The sequence below is a fragment of the Manis javanica genome, chromosome 6 (assembly GCF_040802235.1).
Source record: "Manis javanica isolate MJ-LG chromosome 6, MJ_LKY, whole genome shotgun sequence".
NCBI classification, from domain to species: Eukaryota; Metazoa; Chordata; class Mammalia; order Pholidota; family Manidae; genus Manis; species Manis javanica.
The window spans coordinates 45,434,372-45,454,790 of NC_133161.1; the positions used below are offsets into that span (position 1 = coordinate 45,434,372).

At 38.0% G+C, this 20,419-nt stretch overlaps 1 protein-coding gene across 8 annotated transcripts in view; it reads right to left on the minus strand.

The window, feature by feature from the left end:
* PLEKHA8 (pleckstrin homology domain containing A8) overlaps window positions 1-20,419 on the minus strand; it is a 111,504-nt gene that overhangs the window by 62,937 nt on the left and 28,148 nt on the right. For all 8 annotated transcript variants that reach the window (XR_012132233.1, XR_005063778.2, XM_073238654.1 and 5 more), the window contains exons 2-4: window positions 6,954-7,070; window positions 5,794-5,949; window positions 4,294-4,418 (exon numbers count right to left, since the gene is read on the minus strand). Coding sequence is in view for 6 of the 8 variants with exons in the window: in XM_073238654.1 (XP_073094755.1) it covers window positions 4,294-4,418; window positions 5,794-5,949; window positions 6,954-7,070 (398 nt within the window). In the remaining 2 variants the exon portion in view is untranslated. The remainder of the gene's footprint in view (window positions 1-4,293; window positions 4,419-5,793; window positions 5,950-6,953; window positions 7,071-20,419) is intronic.

The following is a 20,419-nucleotide window of genomic DNA, read 5'->3' on the forward strand; positions in this document are numbered from 1 at the left end:
CTAGATGTCCTACAATTCAACTAAATTCTGATGCTACTTACCTAGAGACAGCATCAGATTGCACAGGTTAAGGGTCCAGTCCCGCAAGACTGCTCCCCACCTCCCCACTTCAGACACCAAGGGCAAATCCAAGATGTCACCTGTGCACCCAACTGACCCACTATAGATGGGAGATTCCATCAATCCCCACTTTGTGTTTGATAATTTGCTAGAGTGGCTCACTGAATTCAGAAAACCATTTTACTTACTAGATTGTCATTTCATTACAAAATAAGATAACTCAGGAACATCCAGGTGGAAGAGACGCACAGGGCAAGGCGTCGGGCAAGGAGCTCAGAGCTCCCATGCTAGATGAGCACACCTCTTTCCCCACATCTCCATGAGTTCACCAAGTTGGTAGCTCTCAGACCTTCTCCTTTGAGTTATGGAAGCTTCATTATATAGGCATCACTGATTAAGTCACTGACTATTGGTGAATGAACTCAATCTTCAGCCCCTCTGCCCTCCCAGGAAGAGGTGGTGCCAGAATGAAAGTTCCAACCCTCTAACTCACTGTCTGGGTCCACAGTCAACCAGCCCCCATCCTTTTGTACTTTCCAGAACTTGCCTCATTGACATAACAAAACACCTTTATCACTCTCATCACAGAAATTCCAAGGGTTTTAGGAGCCTGTGCCAGTAACCGGAGGAAGACCAAATATATATTTATTATAAATCACAATAGCACAACCACACTTTCACTAACAAGTTCCCAAGGCACTTACAGAAATACCTAGGAGTTACTGAGGGTTTGGTTCCAGGCCACTGCAATAGAGCGAATATCCTAATGAGTTAAATGAATATTTTTGTTTTCCAGTGCATATAGAAAGTTTTACACTTTACTTAGTATATTAAGTGTGCAATAGCATTGTCTAAAAAATAAAATATATACAAATAATTTAAAAATATTGCTAAAAAGTGCTAATTATCTTAACTTTCAGTGAGTCATTATCTTTTTGCTGGTAGAGGGTCTTGCATTGTTGACAGCTGCTGACCATGAGGGTGGTGCTTGCTGACGGTTGGGTTGGCTGTGGCAATTTCTTAAATTAAGATAACAATGCAGTTTGCCATATAGATAGGCTCTTCCTTTCAAGAGGATTTTTTCCATAACATGTGATGCTGTTTGACAGTATTTTACCCACAGTAGAAGTTCTTTCAAAATCGGAGTCAGTCCTCTCAAACCCTGACAGTGCTTTATCAACAAAGTTTATGTGATATTCTAAATCCTTTGTTGTCATTACAAGTCTTCACAGCATCTTCACCAGGAGTAATTTCATCTCAAGAAACCAATGTCTTTGCTCATTCATAAGAAGCAATCTGTCACCCATTCAAGATTTATGAGACTGCAGCAATTTTATCACATCTTCAGGCTCCACTTCTAATTCTAGTTCTTTTGCCATTTCCTCTGCATCTGCAGTTACTCCTTCCACTGAAGCCTTGAACCCCTCTCAAGGTCATCGTTGCGGGTTGAAATCAACTTCTTCCTAACTCTTGTTCATGTTGATATTTTGACCTCTTTCTATGAATCAAAAATGTTCTTAATGGTATCTAGAATGGCAAATCCTTCCCAGAAGGTTTTCAATTTACTTTGCCCAGATCGATCAGAGGAATACTATCTACGGTAGCTATAGCCTTATGAGACGTATTTCTTAAATAATAAGACTTGAAAGTTGAAATTGCTCCTTGATGCACAGGCTGCAGAATGGAAGCTGTATTAGCAGCCATGAAAACAATACTAATCTCATCGTACATCTCCATCAGAGCTCTTGTGTGACCAGGTGCATTGTTAATGAGCAGTAATATTGTGAAAAAATATATTTTCTTAGTAGTAAATCTCAACAGTGGGTTTAAAATATTTAGTAAACCATGCTGTAAAGTGAGGTGCTGTCATCCACGCTTTGTTGGTCTGTTGACATAGCTCAGGCAGAGTAGATTTAGCATAAGTCTAGCATTTTCAGAATGGAAAATGAGCATTGGCTTCGATTTAAAGTCACCAGCTGCATTAGCTCCTAACAAGACAGTCTGTCAGCCTGTTCTTTGAAGCCAGACACTGACTTCTCATCTCCAGCTATGTAAGTCCTAGATGGCATCTTCTTCCAAAAGAAAGCTGCTTTGTCTATATTGAAAATCTGTTGTTTAGTGCCGCCACCTTCATTATCTTAGCTAGATCATCTGGAGAACGTACTGAAGCTTCTACAGCAGCACTTACTGCTTCACCTTCACTTTTACATTATAAAGATGGCTTTTTTCCTTAAACCTCATGAACCAATCTTCAAACTTTTCTTCTGTACCTTCTTTACCTCTCTGCCTTCACAAAATTGAAAGGTCTTGATCTGGATTAGGCTTTGGCTTAAGGGATTAGGCTTTGGCTTAAGGGAATATTGAGGTAGGTTTGATCTTCTATCCAGACTACTAAAACTTTCTCCATATCAGCAGTAATATTGTTTTACTTTCTCATCATTACGAGTTCACTGAAGCAGAACTTTTAATTTCCTTCCATAACTTTTCCTTTGCAATCACAACTTCCCTATTTGGCACAAGAGGCCTAGCTTTCAGATTATAAGCTTTGACATGCCTTCATCACTAAGCTTAATCATTTCTAGCTCTTGATTTAAAATGAAAGACATTCAACCCTTCTTTTCATTTGAATACTTAGAGGTCATTGTAGGGTTATTAACTATCCTAACTTCAATATTGTTGTGTCTCTTGTAATAGGGAGTCTCTAGGAAAGAGAGAGAGATGGGGCAGCAGCTGATCAGTGGAACAGTCAGAACATATACAACATTTATTGATTAAATTCACCGTCTTCTGAGTGTGGTTTATGGTGCCAAAAACAATTATAATAGTAACATCAAGGATTACTGATCACTGGATCACCATAACAAATATAATAATGAAAAAGTTTGAAATATTCCAAGAATTACCAAAATGTGACACAGAAACATGAAGTGAGTAAATGCTGTTGGAAAAATAGCACGAACAGAACTGCTCGATGCAAGGCTGCCACAAATTTTCAATTGTAAAAAACATGGATTTATCTGCAAATCAAATAGAAGTAAAATAAAACAAGGCATGCCTATACTGTAAGTACTTCCTTGAATTAAAAATTATTGTGTTCACATTTTGCCTTCCCTCTGGACTAGGGCTTTTCTATCCTGACACTGATGATACTTGGGGCGTGCTGATTTTGGGGGTGGGGCAAGTAGGGGGAGTAACTTTCTGTCCACTGCAGGATGTTAAGCAGCATCCTGGCCTCCACCCACTAGATGCCAATAGCATTCCCTCAGTTATGACAACCAAAAATGTCTCCAGACATGCCAAATATTTGCTCTGGGTTGAGAAACTCTTCTCTAGGCTATAAACATCCCAAGAGTCAGGAATTTAATGTTTTCTAAGTACCCTTTCCCTCCCACTCCCCTAGAACAGTCTTTTGTACACAATAGGCAGTTGCTGAATAAGAGAGCCCAAAGGAAGTGAATACAGGTGAGTTAAGTCACCTTTATTAGAAAGTCTCAAAGCATATACACTACTAGTAACCTAGTGTCCTTCTATTACCTAAGAAGAGTAATTTAAAACCACTAATTACAATCTGCAGATTCTTCATTTTGTAGGCATTTGTTTTTCAAATTATAACTTCTTTGAGATGAGATCAGAGCCCTCTCTGGTTTCACGTGAGCCACTCAATACACAGGTTAACACCAGACAGATTTTTTAATATGTTCCAGGATGAGTGAATGACAACTTTATTAATAAATGTTAAAAACCATGATACTTGCTGATGATGGAGAGAAAAAAAGCTGTGTCTTCATCTTCAAACACAGTAGTCTATACTAAAGCACAAGAATTACTATGGTGAAACAAAATCCTGTAATAGCTCAACAAAAGTGACAGATATGCATTATTGACAGACATGATGTTGGCATCTCAGTGCCCACACCTATTGAAATGACTCTACTACACAGATTTTATTTTAAAAAGTGATGCAACCTGGGAGAGACATATTTTAGTACATCAGTACTAAAGTTAAAGGCTCCAAATGCTACAGTTAACGTATCTTGAATTCACTCAGTAAGGAAAACTATATGCTTCCATATGCTGAAATGCATAATTTCTTCTCTGTGTTGAGTTTTTGTTACTTTTCTTTCTCCAAAAAATATTAAATTCCAAGGTAGTCAAGCATTACATGAGACTAAGCATCACCTGTAAGCCCCATTGTTGCCTCCTTTCACATGGCTAAGACAAATAATATTTTACCTCTGAATTGGACACACCAGCTGTGGTCACTTCCTTTGTTTTATCTACTTGCTGAACGAGGAGGTCACAGTAAAGTCTTAGTTCCGACATTTTCGTTTTCAAGTTTTCAGTGTTTTCAGCAAACTCTGAATAACAAAATGATGATAATGTAATGACCAGAATGAATAAATAATTTACTACGTGGATAGTACACCACACAGATAGCAGAATACATAACCTATGCCTAAAGTCAGATGTTTACAGTATGGTTTAAGGATATGATAAAGGTGAAGATAGAGGAGCAAGAAAAACAGAAAATGGAGATTTCCAGTCTTTTAAAATATCCTACATCATTTCTTGAGCCAATATATTGAATCAACAGTACAGGAAGAAGGAAACAGTATTACTTCTGATCCACTTATGTCAGAACTGTGAGCAGAGTCAAAGGTTCAGAGTTTGGTTGCAGTTCTGCTGATATGGTGCTCAAATCTGGGAAACAGTGTTCTGTAACATTCAATTACCACTAAAACCTCATTAATTCAGAACACTAGTCCAGTGTGCTTCCTGTCAAGGCAGCTGGCACCCTCTGTGCACCTGCTGCTCCCTCATTAGCATAGCATTCCAGCTACCCTGGCACCGAGGGCTCAGCTCTCTTTTCTTCCTGATGAAAAAGGTGAATGTTATCACCTGATCTGAGTCAAAGATGACAGTTTCTAGAATTTGCTCCCAATTTAGCATGAAAAAACAGCCAATGAAGAGGACATTTTACTGTGTCTACTTGAAACGTTAAGTACATCTGCCACAGCTCTCATAAGAAAGGTTCCCTGAAACACTTTCCAGAGGCTCCTCTCTCCCACCAATCTCAAGTATACATATAGTATACATATAGGGCTAAGGGACTGAGAAGGTGGTGCCTAGGGCTCAGGCAATAAGCCCTGGATTCTGGACCCAGTCCAAACAGAGGTTATGCCAGGTTCTCAAGAGACCCAGTGATATCAAGCTAGTGAGCATTAAGCATTGGCAACCTAACAATTAAGTAGCCATCCCATCTCAAGGAAAGGAAGGGGAAAGCAGGTGTTAACTGAAGAAAGAACCCTGACCCAAGTTCTTAGTTCAGCTACTTTTTACCGAAGATCTATTTTATGCCAGACTGAGTACTAGACAGTTTCATATCATCACTAATCTTCATGGTAATCCTTTTTAGTAGGCTATTACTTCTTTCTAAAGTATGAGGAAACTGAGGATCAAAGAGTTTAAGTGACCTATGTCAAAATCACAAAGCCAGTAACCTGGAAAGTCATGATTTGAGTCCAGTTCTATTTGGCTCCTGTACTGTATTATGTTATGCTAAGAAAGAAGAGTTAGATAAAGAGAGTGGTTTAAATTCCACTGAGATATATAGCATTTGCATGATACTAAAAGCTGGCTAGGTGGTCAGAGGCAAGGTAAGAAATATGGGAACACAGAGATGCCATTAGGTAATCCCCACAGTTCTCAGACCAGAGGATAATCAACACTTGCCTTTTTCCTTCTGGGTCCTACTGTCTGTCAGGCAAGCCTTGGCTGACCCCAGTGCTACCAGCCACCGCTGTCTCTCAGCCACACTTCTGGCTTTCAGGTAGAAATATTGCTCCCCAGGGATTATCAGGTCCATGCGTGTATTATCTACAGAATGAACTGGGAGCAAGGAGAGGGAGATCAGAAATCTAGAACAGCTCTATCTGGGTAGCCTCCACCCCACCTAAATTCTTGAGCTCAACTAGTGCCAGACACTGAAGGCTTCTTCTAAGAGAGGATGACAGGCCTTCTTCCTCTCCTAGTTTCTTTCTAAACATCTCGGCTGATGAAGAGGGAAAATCCTGGAAGTGACTCTAAGGTATCACCAAAACTTTGGTCTAAAAAAGAATCACCCAATTCTCCTTAGGATCTTTTATCAGAATAGAAAAGGAATTTCCTCTCTAGCTTGTATAGGTAAAGGCCAAAAAGACTTGCATGCCAACAAGCTCTTTATCTCCTTGGGATTACTGGAAAGCAATCAAGAACACAGTATTTTTCCTTTTCTACTTTCCTTCAGAAGTCAGATCAGAAGTGTGAGAATTCCGTCAGAGCCCTTCAGGAGAAGGCACATGCAAACCACACTCTCTTTCACCCTCTACTCCCACCCCCAAAATTCCCTTCCAATTGTTTTCTCTTCTACTCTGTTTCTCAGCCTCATCTTCTCAGCATGTCCCAAGTGTCCCAAAACCAAGAAGTAAAGGCTATTTGCAGGACTGTTAGGTGTTTGGTTGCTTCTTTTGAGTATGTGGTGGTGGCAAGAGGGGTGTGTGTTGTGTCGTGATTTAAACACAGAAGTGTCTGATGCTGCAGTAAAAAGACTTAAGTCAGCTTTACAAATAGTCACTGGCCCCAGATGAACACATGACTAACGAATGAGCACTAGGTGTGTGGTTAAGCACAGTGCTCTCATTTATCTCTGACTGCCCCTTAATCAACTTCCTTATAAAACTTGGCTGCAGTTTGAGGTCTTATTTGCAAAGCTTTCTTTTGGGACACAACACTATGTATCTTTGTCAGTACTACAGGAGCAGCAGAGAAAGGCACCCAGAGGCCAGTGCTTTTTATATTTGTGGGGGTAGGGGTGACAGAGAAAAGTAAGACTTCCTAGTCTCCTGGTTTCTCACCTTGAATTTCACAGACTGCCATTTGGATGCTCCCCTTGCAACCTTTCCAGGCATCTTCAGGAGAATCATAATAGGATAATATTCCCCCACAGAGAAGGAACCATCGAGGCTGCCAACCTGAAACAGAAGCCAGAGCATGGTCTCCATTACTGTCTGCATGCCAGGTACCTCCCAGAACACAGAACGAGGACCTGATAAGAGATGCTAGGTCCCTGCTCTAAAGAACTTACATTTCAGGGGAGACTCTAAGGGGGAAGAAGTAGCCTAGAAAATACCTGTATGTTTGATCCCATTTTTGTGAAATAAAAACAAACACCCACAGAGGCATATCTTTTTAGTCACATAATACATAGAAGTCCGGAAGAATCAGAAACACATAGTGATGATTCTCCAGGTAATGGGATTACCAATGATTTTTACTCCCTTTTTCTCTAATACAGTACTAGTAATCTGTTTTTTCATTTTTCCCAGATAAAAATATTACTTTCCTAACCAATATTATCACACACTTGTTCTCCTCCCTTCTGCTCAATAAAAATTATTCCAAACCTAGAAATGATGTAAAGATTCTATTGCCTTCAATGTCATACAGAGTGCTAATAGGCCTGCCTAGGGTCAGATGATCTGTAGGAAAAGGTTACTTTGACTTACTATTTAGTACTGATCCACTGAAATGGAGTAATCTTAAAACAGTCAAAGACCTGACTACTTTTACTTCATAGCATTTCAGGGGACAAACCATATATAGTCAAGATATACATCTTATTTAGACCCCTAACACAACCTATATTCTAGTCAAACCAGATTTATTTTGCTGTGTTCCCACTTCTGGGCTTTTGCTCAAGATGGGTCTTCTTCCTAAAATGCCTTGTCATTCTCCTAAGTCAGGTTTACTTTTTTCCTTTCTGTGAAATGCCAACATTAAAGCCCTTTAGGGATACGTTTATCTCATGAGACTCTTCTGGGTTGAGGAAGCCTGAGAGAAGGCTGGGAGGAGCTTTTGGCAGAGCCACAGGGGCTGTCTAGATAAAGACATCTGATGATGGATCCTTGGGGGTTGATTCACACAAACAAGGGCTTGAGACTCAGAAAGAGCTGTTTCAGTCCCAAGTCAGAAAGCAGGAGAAGACCAACGTCCCAGCTCAAGCAACAAGGCTGGTAGAGTTCCCTCTTATTCAGCCCTTTTGTTCTATTTAGGTCTCTGCACGAGACCCATTCAGATTAGGAAAAGCAATCTACTTTACTTGATCTACCAATTCAAATGTTCATCTCATTAAGAAACACCCTCACAGACATACCCAGAATGATGTTTGGCCACATGCCTGGGCACCACTTGGCCCAAGCAAATTGACACATAATTAACCATCATACACCACCAATTTTAAGACATACCATATTCTACGCAACATAAGAAATAAAAAATTACCTGCCCATTAAGCAAAGGCATGGAACTTATTTTAAGATGCTTCCTGATTTGTTGAAATGTGAAAATCATGCCTAAAATTTTTAAAAATATGACACTAAATTAGGTTTACCTTAAGGAATCTGAAAAATGTGAAATAGCACCCTCCTCCCCAACATATGGTTTTGTTTGCAGTAAGTTATTTTTTTAGCTTTAAAAAATTATTTTTATACATATATATATTTTTTATTAGGGTATCATTGATACACAACCTTATGCTCAGGTTTCACATGAGCAACATTGTGGTTACTACATTCCCCCCTATTATCAAGTCCCCACCACATACCCCATTACAGTCACTGTCTATCAGCATAGTAAGATGCTATAGAGTCAATACGTGTCTTCTCTGTGCTATACTGCCTTCCCTGTGACACCCCCCTATATTATGTGTGTTATTCATAATACCCCTTAATTTCCTTCTCCTTCCCTTCCCACCCACCCTCTCCAACCCCTTTTCCTTTGGTAACTGCTAGTTCCTTCTTGGCATCTGTGAGTCTGCTGCTATTTTGTTCCTTCCATTTTTGCTTTGTAGTTATATTCCACAAATGAGTGAAATGATTTGGTACTTGTCTTTCTCTGACAGGCTTATTTTACCCAGCATAATACCCTCTAGCTCCAACCATGTTGCTGCAAATGATAGGATTTGTTTTCTTGTCATGGCTGAAGAATATTCCATTGTGTATATATACCACATCTTCTTTATCCATTCATTTACTGATGGACACTTAGGTTGCTTCCATGTCTTGGCTATTGTAAATAGTGCTGTGATAAACATAGGGGTGCATATGCCTTTCTGAATCTTGTTTTCTTTGGGTAAATTCCTAGGAGTGGAATTACTGGGACAAATGGCATTTCTAGTTTTAGTTCTTTGAGAAAGCAGAGGATCTCAACAGACACTTCTCCAAAGAGGAAATTCAGATGGCCAACAGGCACATGAAAAGATGCTCCACATCACAAATCATCAGGGAAATGCAAATTAAACCACAATGAGATGTCACCTCACACCAGTTAGGGTGGCCAACATCCAAAAGACAAGCGACAACAAGTGCTGGCAAGGGTACAGAGAAAGGGGAACCTCCTACACTGCTGGTGGGAATGTAAATTAGTTCAACCATTGTGAAAAGCAATAGAGAGCTCTTTATATATTTTGTATATTAACCTCTTATTGGATATGTCATTTATGAATATATTCTCCCATACTGTAGGATGTCTTTTTGTTCTGCTGATGGTGTCCTTTGCTGTACAGAAGCTTTTTAGTTTAACGTAGTCCCATTTGTTTATTTTTGCTTTTGTTTCCCTTACCCAAGGAGATTTGTTCAGGAAAAAGTTGCTTGTGTTTATATTCAAGAGATTTTTACCTATGTTTTCTTCTGAGTTTTATGGTTTTATGACTTACATTCAAGTATCTGATCTATTTTGAGTTTACTTTTGTGTATGCAGTTAGACAGTAATTCAGTTTCATTCTCTTATATATAGTTGTCCAGTTTTGCCCACACCAGTTGTTGAAGAAGCTGTCATTTCTCCATTGTATATTCATGGCTCCTTTATCATATATTAATTGGCCATATATGTGTGGGTTTATATTTGGACTCTCTATTCTATTCCATCGGTGTATGGTTCTGTTCTTGTGCCAGTTCCAAATTGCCTTGGTTACTGTGGCTTTGTAGTAGAGTTTGAAGTTGGGAAGTGTAATAATCCACCCCACTTTATTCTTCCTTCTAATGATGGTTTTGGCTATTCGAGGTCTTTTGTGGTTCCATACGATTTTTAGAACTATTTGTTCTAGTTTGTTGAAGAATGCTATTGGTATTTTGATAGGGATTGCATTGAATCTGTGGATTACTTTAGGCAGGATGGCCATTTTGACAATATTAATTATTCCTACCCATAAGCATGGCATGTATTTCCATTTATTGGAGTCTTCTTTAATTTCTCTCAAGAGTGTCTTGTAGCTTTCAGGGTAGAGATCTTTCATTTCCTTGATTAGGTTTATTCCTAGGTCTTTTATTCTTTTTGATGCAATTGTGAATAGAGTTGTTTTCCTGATTTCTCTTTCTGCCAGTTCATTGTTAGTGCATAGGAATGCAACAGATTTTTGTGTATTAATTTTGTATCTGGCAACTTTGCTGAATTCAGGTATTAGTTCTAGTAGTTTTGGAGTGGTTTCTTTAGGGTTTTTTTATGTACAATATCATGTCATCTGCAAACAGGGACAGTTTAACTTGTTCCTTGCCAATCTGGATGCCTTTTATTTCTTTGTGTTGTCTGATTAATGTGGCTAGGACCTCCAGTACTATGTTGAATAAAAATGGTGAGAGTGGACATCCTTGCCTTGTTCGTGATCTTAGAGGAAAGGCTTTCAGTTTCTCACTGTTAAGTATAATGTTGGCTGTGGGTTTGCATTTGTGGTCTATATTATGTTAAGGTACTTGCCCTCTATACCCATTTTGTTGAGAGTTTTTATCATGAGTGGATATTGAATTTTGTCAAATGCTTTTTCATCATCTATGGGATGATCATGTGATTTCTGTTCTTTTTGTTGATGTAGTGGATGACGTTGATGGATTTTCTAATATTGTACCATCTTGCATCCCTGGAATAAATCCCACTTGATCATGATGGATGATCTTTTTGATGTATTTTTGAATTTAGTTTGCTAATATTTTGTTGAGTATTTTTGCATCTATGTTCATCAGGGATATTGGTCCGTAATTTTCATTTTTTGTGGTGTCTTTGCCTGGTTTTGGTATTACTGTGATGCTAGCTTCACAGAATGAGTTTGGAAGTATTCCCTCCTCTTCTATTTTTTGAAAAACTTTAAGGAGGATAGGTATTAGGTCTTCTCTAAATGTCTGATAAAATTCAGTAGTGAAGCCATCTGATCCGGCAGTTTTGTTCTTGTTTAGTTTTTTGATTACCAATTCAATTTCATTGTTGGTAATTAGTCTGTTCAGATTTTCTGTTTCTTCCTGGGTCAGTCTTGGAAGGTTTTATTTTTCTAGGAAGTTGTCCATTTCTTACAGCTTATTCAATTTGTTAGCATATAATTTTTCATAGTATTTCTCTAATAATTCTTTGTATTTCAGTGGTGTCCATTTAATGATTTTTCCTTTCTAATTTCTGATTCTGTTTATGTGTGTAGACTCTTTTTTTATTGATAAGTCTAGCTAGGGGTTTATCTATTTTGTTTATTTTCTCAAAGAACCAGCTCTTGGTTTCATTAATTCTATTGTTTTATTCTTCTCAATTTTAAAAATTTATTCTCTGATCTTTACTATGTCTCCCTTTCTACTGACTTTGGGCCTCATTTGTTCTTTTTCCAATTTCATTAATTGTGAATTTAGACTGTTCATTTGGTATTGTTTTTCTTTCTTGAGATCGTCCTGAATTGCTATATAGGTCCCTCCTAGAACTGCCTTTGCTGCGTCCCACAGAAGTTGGAGCGTTGAGCTGTTGTTTTCATTTATCTCCATATACTGCTTGATTTGTTTTAATTTGGTCATTGACCCACTGATTATTTAGGAGCATACTGTTAGGCCTCCATATATTTGTGGGCCTTTTTGTTTTCTTAACACAATTTATTTCTAGTTTCATACATTTGTGATTTGAGAAGCTGGTTGGTACAATTTTAATCTTTTGGAATTTACTGAGGCTCTTTTTATGGCCTACTATATGATCTATTCTGGAAAATGTTCCATGTGCACTTGAGAAGAATGTGTATCCTGTTCCTTTTGGGTGGAGTGCTCTGTAGATGTCTGGTAGGTCCATCTGTTCTAATGTGTTGCTCAGTGCCTCTGTCTCCTTACTTATTTTCTGTCTGGTTGATCTGTCCTTTGGAGTGAGTGGTGTGTTGAAGTCTCCTAAAATGAGTGCATTGCATACTATTTCCCCCTTTAATTCTGTTAGTATTTGTTGTACATATTTGGGTTCTCCTATGTTGAGTGTATAGATATTTATAATGGTTATATCCTCTTGATGGACTGATCCCTTTATCATTGTATAACGTTCTTCTTGGTCTCTTGTTACTGTCTTTGTTTTGAAGTCTATTTTATCTGATATAAGTATTGCAATTCCTGCTTTTTGTTTGCAGTAAGTTTTGAAAGTAGCTGGTAAAACTATGTAGTAACTGAAATGATACCTTCCCTGTAACAGGTTCTATATTTACCTAGAAGTTCTAATTAAACTAGAGGAAGTTCAAAATACCTTTATTCTGTAGTTTGTAACTACAAAAAACTATGACCAAGAAAAACTTCTTTAAAACATAAAGTTCCTGGAATTTCAGAGGGCATGATAAGAGACCACAGATATCTCACTCCTATTATACAAAATTCAAAGGCAGAGTAATGGGGAATCCTGAGTAGTATTGGGACACACTGCTCTTTCATGATGTCCAGTCCTGGGAAGCTCAGATACAGCTCAGAAATGATGAACGTAGAAGAAAAGAGGCAGCGTATATTAACTGTACTTCAATAAAAGAAAGGAAGGAAGGCAAAAAGAGAGGAAGGGAGGGATAGTGGGAGGAAGGAAGGAAGAAAGAAAAGAGGCATGGATGATGAGCAGGCCATTAAACCATTTCTTCATTCAAAGTAATATGCAATTACCCTGGTTAATGTTACATATCAGCTTGACTTGGCTAAGGGAGGCCCAGATGCTGGTAAAACAATTTTTCAAGGTATATTTGTGGGGGTGTCTCTGGGAAAAATTAGCATTTGAGTCATGAGACTGAGAATACCCTCACCAATATGGGCAAATATCAACCAATCTACTGAAGACCTGAATAGAACAAAAAGGCAGAAGAAGGGCAAATGTGCTCTTTGCTGGACCTGAGATACCCATCTTCTGTCCTAAGACACTGGTATTCCTGGTTCTCAGGCTTTTGGACTCAGACCAGGACTTACACTGAATTGTATCACCAGCTTCCCTAGTTGTCCAGCTTGCAGAGAGCAAATCATGGGACTTCTCAGTCTCTATAAGTGCATAAGCCAATTCCTATATAAATCTCCTCATTAACAGATAGAATGACAGACAGACATATCTCCTACTGGTTGGGTTTCTCTCAAGAACTCTGACTAAACACTTGGAGATGATAAAATATTCAAAATAACAAAAGGGCAGATGAAAACTGTGGGTCTACACCAGTCCCTGGTCCATCAGACAATCATTAGAGTATCTTCATGTTCAACCCCCTCCCTTTTTTGCTATCGTTTACTGGAGATAGAATGAGGCATTAGCCAATCTCCCTCCTTGGAGGGATTAGACAAGACATTTCAGTGAGCAGTGAAGTTTTAGCTCATGTAAGCTACCACTGCCAGGGGTGGGATAGGGAATAAAAAAATGCCAATTTCACATACTTTGTATTACCCTGAATCATTTCATTACAAAAGGTATAGAGGACATTTATTTTTGGCAACCTAGCATCCACCCCCACCCTGACCCCCCCACCCTGCCATTTCCATTACCCAAAACTCTATCCAAATAGTTTGGGTGGGACTGACGAATTCCATGGTGGCTGTGTGATTAGATTGAGATGGAACTTCATATCCTCTGTCCTCAACGAAACATTCTAAAACAGGCAAGTAACCCAGCCAAAGAAAACTCTGGGACTTTTGCTAAGATGGGGGAAAGGCAGAAAGAAATGAAGACTGTCTCTTTTTCCCTTGGTCTTGAAGTCGTTTGCCTGGAGCTGTTTTTGCCATCACATGGAACCTAAACATGATTCACACATAAGGGGAAAGTGGGTGAGACTATTGATGGAGGCAGTAAAAGGAAGCAAATCTAGATGACAGTTTTGAATACCTCAATCAGACCATGTCATACCAATAGATAAGATACCCTCTGGACTTTTCAGTTAAGTGAACCAATAAATACCACTTTTTTATTTCAATCTGAGCTGGTTTTTCTGTAAATAAAAAGATTTCTAAAGTGTGACATAATTATTTCACTAAATGTAGTAATGCACTTGACAAAATCTACTAATACCCTTTCATAATAAACACTCTCAACAAACTAGGAATAGAAAAGAACTTCAACCTGAAAGGGACTCTAAAAAAACCCAGAGTTAACATCATATTTAATGACAAAAGACTGTATGCTTTTCCCCTAAGATTAGAAAAAAGATGAGGATGCTTGCTCTCTACTACTTCCATTTAATGTTTTATTGGAGGTTCTAGCCAGGGCAATTAGGGTACAAAATGAAATAAGAGGCATTCAGATTAGAAAGGATTAAGCAAATCTATCTCTATTCACAGATATGCTTTTGTGTTAAAAATAGTAATAATAATAATAACCACACCTAACGAAGCCACTAAAAAACCTATTAAAATAAATGAGTTCAGCAAGGTTGCAAAATATAAGACCAATACACAACTATCAACTGTATTTCTATACAGTTGCAATGAGCAATCTGAAAATGAAATTAAGAAAACTGCATTTACAAAAAGAATAAAATGCATAGGAATAAAACAAGAACAGAAGTGTAAAACTAATACTCTGAAAACTATAAAACACTATTCAAAGAAATTAAAGATTTGAAGATCAATACTCTAAAATTTCCCAGCTTGTTCTTTTCTCATATACTGCAAATGTCTTTCTATACTTAATTGACAGCAATGGTTTGCAAAATTCACTTTTTTCAGTTCAAATAACGTTGTATATAAAAAAATTTTTTCAATAAGCATAACTTTCTTCAAAAAATGTACTTATATGTAGATCTAAAATGATATAGCTCATGTTCATTTTGCCCTATGTTTTCTCCCTTTTTTATTTCACAACAGCCACCATTTAAAATTCAAACTTCTTAAGTAGAGATGTTCTTTTCCCTTTAAGGATCCAAACCAAAAAAACTGATTTCCTTAAAGATCCAAACCAAAAAAGTAATTACTCACTAAAAAATACTGTAGCTTCCCTTCTTTTTTACTCAGCAGCCTCGTGACAAGTAGATCATATAAACACATCAACAAAAAACAAAAACAAAACTGTACTTCATTAAAAAGACATGATTTAAAAAATATTTATCTTAAAGTTTACACAGTTAAATTTCTTCTTTGGTTGATAGTTCTGAGTTTTGATGATCAAGATACAGAAAAATTCCATTATCCACCCCCCCACTGAAATTCCTGTGTGCTACCCCTTTGCAGCCCTCCCCCCGTACTTTACCCCTGGTCAGCCACTGTTGTGTTTTCATTTTAAATTGAAAATATTTTCTAATCTTGAAGACTTCCTCTTGATTCATGGGTTACTTAGAAATTGCTGTTTAATTTCCTAATATTTGGGAATTTTGTACATCTTTATGTCATTGATTCTAGTTTACTGTTGTTAATGACACAGAACATTCTTTTACATTTGGCAGAGTTTCTATTGTAGCCAAAATACGGCTGATTTTAGTGAATGTTCCAAGTGCATTTGAAAAAAAAAATGCTGTATTCTGCTGTTGTTTGGGGACTACTTTATAAAAGTCAATTAGGTTATATTGGGTGATAGTGTTTACAGATCTTCTACATCTTTGGATGATTTATTATTTGTTTTGTGGATTACTGAAAGAAAAATGTTGAAGTTTCCAAGTATAATTGTGGATCTCTCTCTTTTTCAGTTCTGCTCCATATATTCTGACATTCTGTTTTTTTAGATGTATAATCATTTAAGATTCCTATGCCTTTTTAATGAATTGACTGTATAATAATATGCAATGCCTTCTTTATCCCTTGCAATTTTTCCTGTTCTATAGCCTACTTTGTTTAATATTAATATAGCCAATTCAACTTTTGATTAGTGTTTGTTTGGTATACCTTTTCCTGTCTTTTTATTTAACTTTAAATTTTAGAGCAATTTTAGGTTTAAAACAAAGTTGAGAGAAAGGTACTGATTCCCCACATGCCCCCCACCTGAACACTTGCATAGCCTTCCCCATTATCAATATTACTTACCAGAATGGTATGTTTTTTACTATTTACATTAATGCACCATAATCACCCAAAGTTCATAGTTTACACTAGAGTTCACTCTTGGTGTTGTACATTTTATGGATTTGGACAAATGTATAATGATATATATCCATCATTATTCATCTCCCACCACAACTCTCCACCGCTCACCTATCTTTATTGTCTTCATAGTTTTTGCCTTTTCCAGAGTTGGATTCAGTATGTAGCCTTTTCAGATTGGCTTCTTTCACTTAGTAATATACATTTAAGGCTACTCTATGTCTTTTCATGACTTGATAGCTCATTTCTTTTAAGCACTGAATAATTTCCCATTGTCTGGATAGATCACAGTTTATCCATTTACCTAATGAAAGACATCTCGGTTGCTTCCAAGTTTGGGATATTATGAATAAAGCTGCAATAAAGATCCTTGTGCAAGTTTTTGTGTGGACCTATGTTTTGGGCAGGCATAAGCTTTCGACTCCTTTGGGTAAATACTAAGGAGTGAGATTGCTGAATCATGTGGTAGGAGTATATTTAGTTTTGTAAGAAACTGTCAAACTGTCTTCTAAAGCAGCTGCACCATTCTGCATTCCCATAAAATAATGTTTAAGAGTTAACCCTGTTATTTCCACATCCTTGTCAGGATTTGGTGTTGTCAGTGTTCTGGATTTTGGCCAAATAGATGTGTAGTGGTATCTCATTGTTGCTTTAAGTTGCATTTCCCTGATGACATATGATGTGGAGCTACTTTTCATATGCTTATTTACCATCTGTCTATATTCTTTGGTGAGTTGTCTGTTATGGTCTTTGGCCCATTTCTTAATCAGGTTCTTTCTTTACTTATTGTTGAGTATTAAGAGTTTTTTTGTATATTTTGGATAACAGTCCTTTTATCAGATGTGTCTTTTTTTTTTTTTTTTTTTTTTTTTGAGAGGGCATCTCTCATATTTATTGATCAAATGGTTGTTAACAACAATAAAATTCAGTATAGGGGGGTCAATGCTCAATGTACAATCATTAATCCATCTCAAGCCTAATTCTCGTCTGTCTCCAATCTTCTGAAGCATAACGAACAAGTTTTTACATGGTGAACGAATTCTTACAGAGTGAATAAATTCTTACATGGTGAACAGTACAAGGGCATTCATCACAGAAACTTTCGGTTTTGATCATGCAATATGACCTATAAACCATCAGGTCAAATATGAATATTCATTTGATTTTTGTACTTGATTTATATGTTGATCCCACATTTCTCCTATTATTATTATTATTTTTATTTTTAATAAAATGCTGAAGTGGTAGGTAGATGCAAGATAAAGGTAGAAAACATAGTTTAGTGCTGTAAGAAGGCAAATGTAGATGATCAGATGATCAGGTGTGTGCCTATGGACTAAGTATTAATCCAGGCTAGACAAGGGCAGCAAGACATCCACGGATGCAGAAGATTTCTCTCAAAGCAGGGGGGGGTGAGGTTCTGAGCCTCACCTCTGTTGATCCCCAAATTCTCACCTGATGGCCCCCCTGCGACTGTGCCTGTCTTAGGTTGTTCCTCCCTTGAGGAATCTTACCCGTCTCTGGCTAACCAGTCATCTTCCGGGGCCATACAGGGAAATGTAAAGTTGGTAAGTGAGAGAGAAGCCATATTGTTTGCAAAGGTTAGCTTTTTACTTCTTTGCAGATTTATGCCCTGTGGCTTCTATGCCCAGCACTTGTCTCGAGGTATCTTTACCACCTGGAGGAATTATGATACTCGGTAAATTCGATATGAGGCACGAATTCTATTTAAGGTTTGTAATTAGGAAGGAAGAAGAAAAGCTATAGATGTAGCATATGAAGGAAACTTGGGAGGATTGATTATTTCTTTGACATATCTTCTTGTATAGTACCTTAAGTATGTATAGGTTTTAAACTACTAACTAATTTGCACACACATATTAACATAATAGGAATACGGTGACTTAAACAAAGCAAATCTATAATTACCAGCCATCTCCAGTGAAGCCAAGAAAACCATTTAGGCACCCTAGGCATTTGTGAAAATTTATCTATAATATGATGGATATTTTCCAACTGTACTTGAACCATCAGACAAATTAAAGCAGCCCATTTCTGGGATCTGTTCACATCCCATATGTTCTTTTAACCATAGATAGTCTATAGTCATGAGATTTTGGGGTGCTACAACTTGCACCCCTCCCAACCCCTGGTTGAGTTCCAACAGTACAGATCCAGTCAAATTCGTTGTCTCACTGTATGCACATGCCAGCCTAGACATCTCCCTCCTCCTTCTTATGGCAAGTCCAGGAGACGGTGGGCTGGATGCAGCCACAACCGCAGCATCGTCCGGATGCCTGTGGAGGCTTTTTGATGATCATCCCCCGGCACGAGTCCTCCAGAGAGTGCTGATGCCGGAAGCTCCTCCTCATATCGTATCTTAGTTCATTTTCTGGGTATCCAAGCTAGGCCTTGATCTTCTGCGTAGAAACAAACAGACCCTTTGCCCACACTTTGACATGCCCTCTATACCACTGTGCAGAACTCATTGGAGGTCAGCACACAGTAACTGCTTTTTTTTTTTTTTTTTTTTTTAATTAAGAGAAAGGAATATTATCAGAAAAGAGTACCTCCATAGCTGATCATCTGACACCCTTTAAGTGATCAACATTAAGGATATTTAAAGCATGCGTTGATCTTTGATTTACCAATAGTTTTATCCTGTTAATGAGTAATCCCCTTTTCTTTCTTTCTTTCTTTTTTTTTTTTTTTAAATTTTTAATCTACCCTTACATGAAGAATACTATGTTTACTATGCTCTCCCCTATATCAGGTCCCCCCTAACAACCCCATTACGGTTACTGTCCATCAGCTTAGCAAAATGTGGTAGAGTCACTACTTGTCCTCTCTGTGTTGTGCAGCCCACCCTCCCCTTTCTCCCTCCCCCCCATGCCTGCTAACGTTAATTCCCCCCTCCTTCTTCCCCCTCCTTATCCCTCCCTGCCCACCCATCCTCCCCAGTTCCTTTCCCTTTGGTACCTGTTAATCCATTTTTGGGTTCTGTAATTCTGCTGCTGTTTTGTTCCTTCAGTTTTTCCTTTGTTCCTATACTCCTCAGATGAGTGAAATCATTTGGTATTTCTCTTTCTCCGCTTGGCTTATTTCACTGAGCATAATACTCTCCAGCTCCATCCATGTTGCTGCAAATGGTTGGATTTTTCCACTTCTTATGGCTGAGTAGTATTCCATTGTGTATATGTACCACATCTTCTTTATCCATTCATCTACAGATGGACATTTAGGTTGCTTCCAATTCTTGGCTATTGTAAATAGTGCTGCGATAAACATAGGAGTGCATCTGTCTTTCTCAAACTTGATTGCTGCGTTCTTAGGGTAAATTCCTAGGAGTGGAATTCCTGGGTCAAATGGTAGGTCTGTTTTGAGCATTTTGATGCACCTCCATACTGCTTTCCACAATGGTTGAACTAATTTACATTCCCACCAGCAGTGTAGGAGGGATCCCCTTTCTCCACAGCCTCGCCAACATTTGTTGTTGTTTGTCTTTTGGATGGCAGCTATCCTTACTGGTGTGAGGTGATACCTCATTGTAGTTTTAATTTGCATTTCTCTGATAATTAGCGATGTGGAGCATCTTTTCATGTGTCTCTTGGCCATCTGTATTTCTTTTTTGGAGAACTGTCTGTTCAGTTCCTCTGCCCATTTTTTAATTGGGTTATTTGTTTTTTGTTTGTTGAGGCGTGTGAGCTCTTTATATATTCTGGACGTCAAGCCTTTATCAGATCTGTCATTTTCAAATATATTCTCCCATACTGTAGGGTTCCTTTTTGTTCTATTGATGGTGTCTTTCGCTGTACAGAAGCTTTTCAGCTTAATGTAGTCCCACTTGCTCATTTTTGCTGTTGTTTTCCTTGCCCGGGGAGATATGTTCAAGAAGAGATCACTCATGTTTATGTCTAAGAGGTTTTTGCCTATGTTTTTTTCCAAGAGTTTAATGGTTTCGTGACTTACATTCAGGTCTTTGATCCATTTTGAGTTTACCTTTGTATATGGGGTTAGACAATGGT